The sequence below is a fragment of the Ursus arctos genome, unplaced genomic scaffold (genome assembly GCF_023065955.2).
Source record: "Ursus arctos isolate Adak ecotype North America unplaced genomic scaffold, UrsArc2.0 scaffold_3, whole genome shotgun sequence".
NCBI lineage: Eukaryota > Metazoa > Chordata > Mammalia > Carnivora > Ursidae > Ursus > Ursus arctos.
This window is the reverse complement of record NW_026622985.1, coordinates 9734230-9741628: the sequence shown is the minus strand read 5'-3', so window position 1 is coordinate 9741628 and position 7399 is coordinate 9734230. Positions and strand designations below refer to the sequence as shown.

General features: G+C 52.2%; 1 protein-coding gene across 1 annotated transcript; it reads right to left on the bottom strand.

Annotated features, from left to right (window-relative positions):
* Window positions 1-493: 493 nt before the first annotated feature.
* On the bottom strand, window positions 494-2771 carry MRPS24 (mitochondrial ribosomal protein S24). The gene is made up of 4 exons (XM_026502629.4): window positions 2561-2771; window positions 2413-2481; window positions 2110-2221; window positions 494-925 (listed from the first exon to the last, which is right to left on the bottom strand). The coding sequence occupies exons 1-4, from the start codon at window positions 2597-2599 to the stop codon at window positions 642-644; spliced, it is 504 nt and encodes a 167-aa protein (XP_026358414.1). The 5' UTR covers window positions 2600-2771; the 3' UTR covers window positions 494-641.
* Between the last annotated feature and the right edge of the window lie 4628 nt (window positions 2772-7399).

Genomic DNA, 7399 nt, shown 5'->3' with positions numbered 1-7399 from the left:
GGGATACAAGCGTCATGAAGGCAGGGCTCTTGGAACAGAGTGTTTTGTACATTGATGGGTTCCAAGCACTCAGAAGAATCTGTGGCACAGGGCAGGTGCTCAATCGAAAGCTTGTTTCATAAGCAATGAGTATCCAGTAAGGTATTTCTGGAAGGAAAAAGTACATCTGGCAATAAAATAAACTGTTCACAGTAGTTCTCTCTGTGGAAGAATTACAAGAAACTTTCATGGTTGATTTGACCCATGTCCATATTGTTTCAAAATTTTAAAAATTAATGTTATTTTATAATGACCAAAAATGGATTTTTCCCCTTTGAGAGAAAATAAAGAACTTCAGGTAAAGCTCCTGGTAAAGTGACAAGAGACTCATTGCACTGTAGCTATTACCCAAACCTCAAACAACTGGCAGCCTCTTGCGGAGTCTCGGAGCATCCTCGAAGAAACCTTACTAGTCCTCTTCTCTAAGGAGGAAAGACAAACCAAGAGGCAAGACAACATGGAAGCTCTATTTATTCAACAGCAGCTTTGAAAAGGAATCCTTGAGACAGTGAGGGAATGTATTTCCCCATTTCTCCTTCACTCCTTTCCCACACGTTTCTGTCCTTCGCAGGCTAGAGCCTGATGCAAAATAGGTGACTGTCTTAGATGTACTTATATATGACCTTGGAGGGCACAGTCTGGAGGTGCAGACGGACGGGACATTTGTAAAAGTGGGACAGCAGAGTCTCACTGTAGCCCACCAGGAAGTAAAACTTGTGTGCAGGCAGCTGCCTCAGGACCAGGGCACAGATCTCCAACTGGTTAGCCCGGCGCTTTAGGATCAGCTGGTCAGCCAGACACCCTGGGAAGGTGCCCAGCATGAACTTTCGAAGGAAAACATCCTCCACTGTTCGCTCTGCAGCATGGTCTTCCCCATCCAGGTTACCTGAAAGGAGAAGGGCACCTCGAAGACTCAGCAGAAACTCCAGAGGTAACAGCCAAGAGCACCGGGCACTCAATTCCACCCCCACCCTGGCTGCTTCTCTCTTCTTCTACAAGTAGAATAAAAGGAATAACACTTTAAAGCCCCAAAGTACATTATTTCATTACATTCACAAACAAATCCTGTGAAGTAGAATTCGTTATCTTGGATTTACAAAAGGGAAGAATGAGGCCTTAGCAGGGCACAAGACTCAGATGATCCTTTCCTGTCTCGCCCTTTTCCACTCTTTCTGGACCGCTTATAGAAGCACTGGCCATCCTTTGGCCCAGAGAGACAAGGCCACCAGCTACTTCTGAGACTAGGGACATGAGCTCTCTCACCAGCCAGGGCTATGGCCTCAACCAGTGGATTCTCAGTGTAGATCCTGAAACTTCTACACCTCCTGCAGTACTAAGAGTCTCCACACCCATCCCCAGGCCTTTGAACCAGAACCTGAACGGGCTGGGGGGGGGGGGGGGGCCGGAATCTGTATTTTAAGTTCTCTATACAGATGGATCTCAAAACACGCAAGCTGAGAAGTCTCATACTGAACAAAACACAGCTGATTCTCGTTAGTTCCCAGTAGTTACGTTCTATAAAGTCACCATGAGCAATGTGTTAGGGAACACTGAACCCTCGCTCCTAGGGAAAACACAGGGTTAAGTTTCTGGATGCCCTGGGTTAAGCCAGTTTTATCAACACATCAATATATAACTTTGTTTCATGTGTGTTTCTGTTTACACGACCGCTTAACACTGAACTCTGCCAACAGCACTGTAACTCGTGCCTGAAGGAAGCGCACCTAACATGCATATTTTCTCCCCAATGTACGTCACGCCCTTCTTGTGCTTCACACTTCACCACTATTTTAAGGGAGCGAAGTCACCGACAAAAAGCACAAAACTGTAGCGCGAGTGGATCTCGGAAAGAACACTTGTTTACGATATGAGCAGAAACGAGAAGGCAGGGCCCTCAGCAGGGAAGGTGTGTACAGGGTGGCTGCTCTGCCCACGTCCCACAGCGCTTCACGAAGATGAAATCTGAGAATGAAAACCTCTGAATACGTAGGAGTTGAATCAAGCCTCTCGCACGTGTTTATCTGGTGTTTGTGTGAGAGCCACGACTGAGAGCCACGATGGGCCCCTCACCTGTGTGCAGCGACAGCCAGCCCTTGCGGTGGGCGATGTAGTGCGGCGCGTGCGCCTCCTCGTAGGTCACCGGCTTGTCCCCCTTGCCCACTCTGACTCGGGCCGCCCGGTTCTAGGAGCAGAGAGGGGTCGTGACTCTATGCGACCACCGACCCAAGCTGCCCACCCCCCGGCCCCCGGTTCCCCGCTCCTCCGTCCCTGAGTTCTCCGCCGCCCGGCCCCACTGCCCCCGGGTCCCCGGGCCCTCTGCCCCCTGGTCTCCGGCCCCCTGACCCCTGGGCCCCCACGCCCCGCCGCGCTCACCTTGGCGCAGACCGCGGACGTGTGCAGGGCGCGCCAGGAGCACGGCAGCTCTCGGCTCCAGGAAAGCACCTGTGAGAGGAGGGGACGTGAGACGGAGACTAAGGTCCCCACCACAGACCGCGGGACCCGGCCAGCGTCGCCCACTCACCCGTGGCCCGAGCACCCAGCAGCACACGGGCGCCGCCATCTTGGGCCCAGCGCAGCGCGCCGGACGTAGCACGGCGTCGCGCGGAGCGACGAGGCGGGGCGGTCTCAGGGCAAAGGTCAACCCCCGGGAGGCTGCGACCGCGGACAAGACCAAAGTGCAACCTGCGTGGGAGGGCTGGGCGCTTGATGGGCGCGGGGCAGAGGAGGGGTGGAGCCTGCAAGGCCGGGGCGGAGCCTCTCTGTCGGGGTAGGGTCGCGAGCGGGCGGAGTCTCGGTCGGGGCGGGCCCGTGGTGGGCGGAGTCTCGGTCGGGGCGGGGCCTGTCTGTCGGGGCGGGGGCGCAGTGGGCGGAGTCTCGGCCCGTGCAGGGAGCCGGTTCTTCCCGCCGCCCAGCAGCCGAGCGACGACTATCCGTGCACCTCTCCGCCTGCCGCGGTCGGGGTGTGTGTGGTGGTTCAGGTCCGGAACGCAGATGGTGCAAAGGTGAGGTCTCGCCCCGCGGGAGCTCGCAGCGGCAGAGACAGGGCCTCCAGGCCAACGTGGTGTCTGCTGGGCCCGCTGCGCCAAGCCCGGGGCCCTGGGGCTCGGCTGCGAGTGCATCGCGTCCCCACCTTCTGGAAATCAGGTTGCTGAGTTCTGCTTCCAAATACGTCTTTAAAAAGGAAAGAAATCAAACAAACCTGGCTTTTATCCACAAAGAAGAAATTCGTTTTGGTTAAAATTTCACCCAGTTCTTCGAGGATGACTTATGCAGAGAAATATGTACAGTTTCACATGGGATCACACCCTGTGTCTGGTCGTTGGGGAAGGAAAACGTTAAATAAGAGAGAAGGGGTTGGATGGTAAGGAAACTCATACTCAAACCAGAGCATTGTCGCTGTAATTGGTATCCAGTAATTATTGTCCAAGGGAAAAATACCAACACTGGGTATTACTTACTATTATTTCTTATTGGTATTACTTACTTCACAACTCATCACAAAAATGGAGAAAGCATGGACTCTGGAGTCGGACCCAGGAGTGACAGTCTTTGCACAGTTGAGCCTCAGCTCCATAATCTATAAGAAGGGTTTTATTAGCAGTACTAGCCTGTAGAGCTGTTAGGATAAATAGCTGTTATTGGTCATGTTTGGCTGAATGACACGGAATTGCCAACATTGGGCTGGTTTTGACGCACATCATTTACCCTAATGCTGCTTGCAAAGTCTGTGCTTGCCCGTGGTAGGGAGCACTGGCTTATCATCTGTGTGGAGGGGTAATGGTGGGGGATGGTGAGTTGCCAAGGTCACAGAGGGGAGGGGCAGAGAAGGACCAAGACATGTATCCTGGCTTCAGGCCACTGTATTTTCCATGGTCAAGATTCCTCCGACCACTGGAAGCTAGGTCCTCAAAAAAACCTTAGTAAAGTGACAGCGTCTTTCATGCCGTGGGGCATATTCCTAACACTAAGAAAATTTATACTTCCAAATGTTTAAACTCCAGCTGTTCTGTGTTTTGGATAAGGGGGCAGAAGGAGAATGAGATCACAATACTTGCCAAATATAAGAACTCTCAGCTTTTCCCAAAGGACCCTTTTAAACTGATAGTATTTTTAGTATTTTTTTTCTTTTTAAAGTTGTCCTAAAGTTTGATAATTTCATAATTTGGTAAGTTTTCTAAATCTGCCCAAAGTGGTGAGGAATACGGGATCTGGAATATGAATTAGAGCTTCCTGGCAAGTGACTTGACCTTCCTGGGCTTCAGTTTCTCTCATCTGTAAAATGGGAACAATGACAGTTGTTGTGGAAATTACGTTGTGAAATGCATAGCAGAGTGAGCAGCTAATAAAAGTGTTTTTTAAAAAGAATAAAGCCAGGGGCCCCTGGCTGGCTCAGTCGGTGGAGCATGCCACTCTTGATCTCGGGGTCGTGAGTTTGAGTCCCACGTTGGATGTAGAGTCAAAAAAAAAAAAAAAAAACCCTGCCTGTCATGCCTGCCATGCACCTCCTCTCGGGGAGATGAACTGCCTATTGGGGATTCATGAGAACCCACAGGACCACCACCCCCACCAGAGGAAGGAAGAGGCTGGTGTCGCAGCAAAGGTGACTCCTGACATCTGTTGGAGCGGCGGGAGGCAGCGGAGGTGAGCAGAGGCTGCAGTGGCTCGTTCTACCCCCAAGGCATCAGGCAGTTACACCATCAGATTTGTTTGTCTTCATTCGGGTGGCTCTCCCTTAGGCCTGAGGTGTCTCCTAGGAAATGCAGACAGCCCTAGGTCTTTTAAGTTGCTAACATCCTGCTAACTTACCATTTCATTATCTTTCTGCCAAGCCTTGTTGCAAAAAGGGTTCCAGTGGGGCCTTGCTGGGGGTGGGGCAGGTAAGTGTGTTGCCACTGAAAAAAAATTTTTCTTAAACAGTAGTATGGATCGTTACATTGTTTTAAATCGCCCGTGGAAACAGTTTAAGGGGATGTTTTCTTTTTCTGTCATTTCCATTTGTGTTTTTATTTTATTTTAGAGAGAGAGAGAGCACAAGCAAGGGGAGCGGCAGGGAGAGGGAGAAGCAGGCTCCCCGCTGAGCAGGGAGCCCGATGCGGGACTCGATCCCAGGACCCTGAGATCGTGACCTGAGCCAGAAGCAGACGCTTCACTGACTGAGCCCCCCAGGTGCCCCTGTTAGTGTTTTAATGTACTTTGCTTCTCCTGTCAACCATGTAAAAGAGGCAGTCGTTTTGCTGAACAGAAAATGGAGGCTCAGAGAGTCACCTGGGGTCACAGCACTAGCCAGTGGTAGCAAGCCTCCTTGTCCCAAAGCGTGTGCCTTATCCGGGGTTCCCCTGCGTCATGGGGTGAGCATTCAGAACCATGTGGGATGGGGGAATGGCCTGGTTTTCTGGAGGTGGGTGCAGAAAGCTCAGGACTGGCTGTGGGGGGCGGGGGCTTCCTGGCAATGGAGCAACCACATTTAGGAACAAGAGACCCCCATGAAGGGCCCACCTAGGTTCCCACACCAGAACCCCGGGAAGATGAGGGTGCACACCTGTTTTTTCACTGACGTGAGCCTCTTCGCTCTCCATGATAACCAGGAAGAGCTAGAGTCACCTTTATGCTTTCACAGGGCTGGCTTCTGGTCATTTTGAGTCCCCCGGGCCCCCACCACAAGTACGGGACTGACAGAACGCAGGGGACAACACCCATGCTTTTTCAGTGCTGCGTAGAGGATCCCGACGTGCAGCCAGGGTTAGAACTAGCGTCCTAAACTCCAAGTTTATGGCCCAGCTCAAGGGTACCCCTATCTCAGAGAATGGAGTGCTAGCCAGGCTGGGGGGCGACACTGGGTGAGACGCAGACCATGGGCCCAGCTGAACTTGCAGAAAGCAGTCCAGCCTGGAATGTGGTTTTATTACCTTGGAAGTCACCAGAATCTAGCCTCGGGGAGGGATGCCTTAGCGGAGACGTCTGCCTTCCTGTTGGATGCAGGATTGGCCAAGACAGCCCTATTCATGTGGACTTATCCTAACTCAGAACTGCCGATGTTTTGCATTTTGTAAACCTCTGCTAAATCCGGTACTTCTTCGTACTCCTGGTAATTCATTTTCTCCTAATGACCAACCATTCACCAAAGAAGAATCCCAGAGGCTCTCAGCTCTATTCCGGGAACTAAGCCAAACCACCAATGAAGTCCAGTTAAAAACAGAGTCTTGAATTGTCCTCTTGTTTTTGCACAGGTAGCCAGAGGGGCATGTCCCCCACCCTGTGCTGAGGCAAGAAGGGGGAAGTTCAGTGGGTTAATGATGCTTCTGTGTAGGGCCACTGAGGAAAGAGGCCCTGTCCCCCATAGTGGAGCTATCCAGGGCATGGAAAGGATGGACAGCAGACTGGGCCTCTTGTGTGCAGGCGCCTGGAGCTTTCCTCCCTGGTTCTCACACCCCGTTTGAGATGTGGCCACAAAAATGGGCACGAGGCTCTGCCTTCCCCAGGAAGCCCAGAAGGGGAGGGCAGAGAAGCAGACAAGTGAAAGGCAGTAGGACACAGACAAGGACGGGAGTCCCTTCCCAGGGTGGGCTAGAGGTGGGGCTGCCACCAGAGGCCCTCCTGAGAGAGGTGACTGCCACAGTTGGCCACGACAAGGGATGGGTCGGAGCCCCAGGCGGACAACAGCGTGAGTGAGGCCACCTCCATAGGGTGGGTGCTGTGGGGTGAGGGGCGGAAGGAAGGTTGCCAAAACCAGGGTCAACATCAGCTGGCTCACTTCTGTGGTCCTGACTCATCCGTGCCTGTAAAGCCACACTCTGATGTAATGTGGTTGAAGTCTTAGGAACTCAGGATAGGTTTATAGCCAAAATCATTTTTTTTATTACTGACTCGGAAAAAATATATAGTTTTTTTTTTTTTTTTTTTAATTGGGCGAGTTACATCTGAGGAGCTAGGGAGAGAGCAGCCCTATCAGGCTGACACTGGTACAGAATCTCAACACCGGCCTCCCTGTGTTTCAATAAATCTAAGGTAACGTTGATTAGAAGACATGGCTTTGGGTACCGTTAAGAGAAAGGGCTGCCAATTAATTTTAAGATACCACTGATTACGAGAAGGCTGCTGTTTGGCATGTTGAAATGTTTGAGACTGATACAGCAGGCAGGCCCTTCCCTTCGCTCGAGCCTCGTGGGTGTGCAGACAGATGCAGACACAGCGCCTTGCGTGTGCGCACAGACCGCTCCCACAAACCGGGCTGGTGGGCCCACCACCACCGAGCAGGTGTGCACGGGGGCGGGGCAAGGCACAGGGAAGTCAGTGACTTTGCTCCAGGGCGACATCATTAGCAGGAAGCAATGCCGGAGCCGGGTGTCCTGGGCCAGGGGCA

What these genes read in the sequence shown, in the direction of transcription:
- MRPS24 (XM_026502629.4), bottom strand. Translation starts at nt 2,599, where the DNA reads ATGGCGGCGCCCGTGTGCTGCTGGGTGCTCGGGCCACGG. An exon ending in GCTGGGTGCTCGGGCCACGG is followed by an intron (nt 2,482 to 2,560) that starts GTGAGTGGGCGA and finishes CTCCTCTCACAG; the next exon opens with GTGCTTTCCTGGAGCCGAGA. An exon ending in CTGGCTGTCGCTGCACACAG is followed by an intron (nt 926 to 2,109) that starts GTGAGGGGCCCA and finishes TTCTCCTTTCAG; the next exon opens with GTAACCTGGATGGGGAAGAC.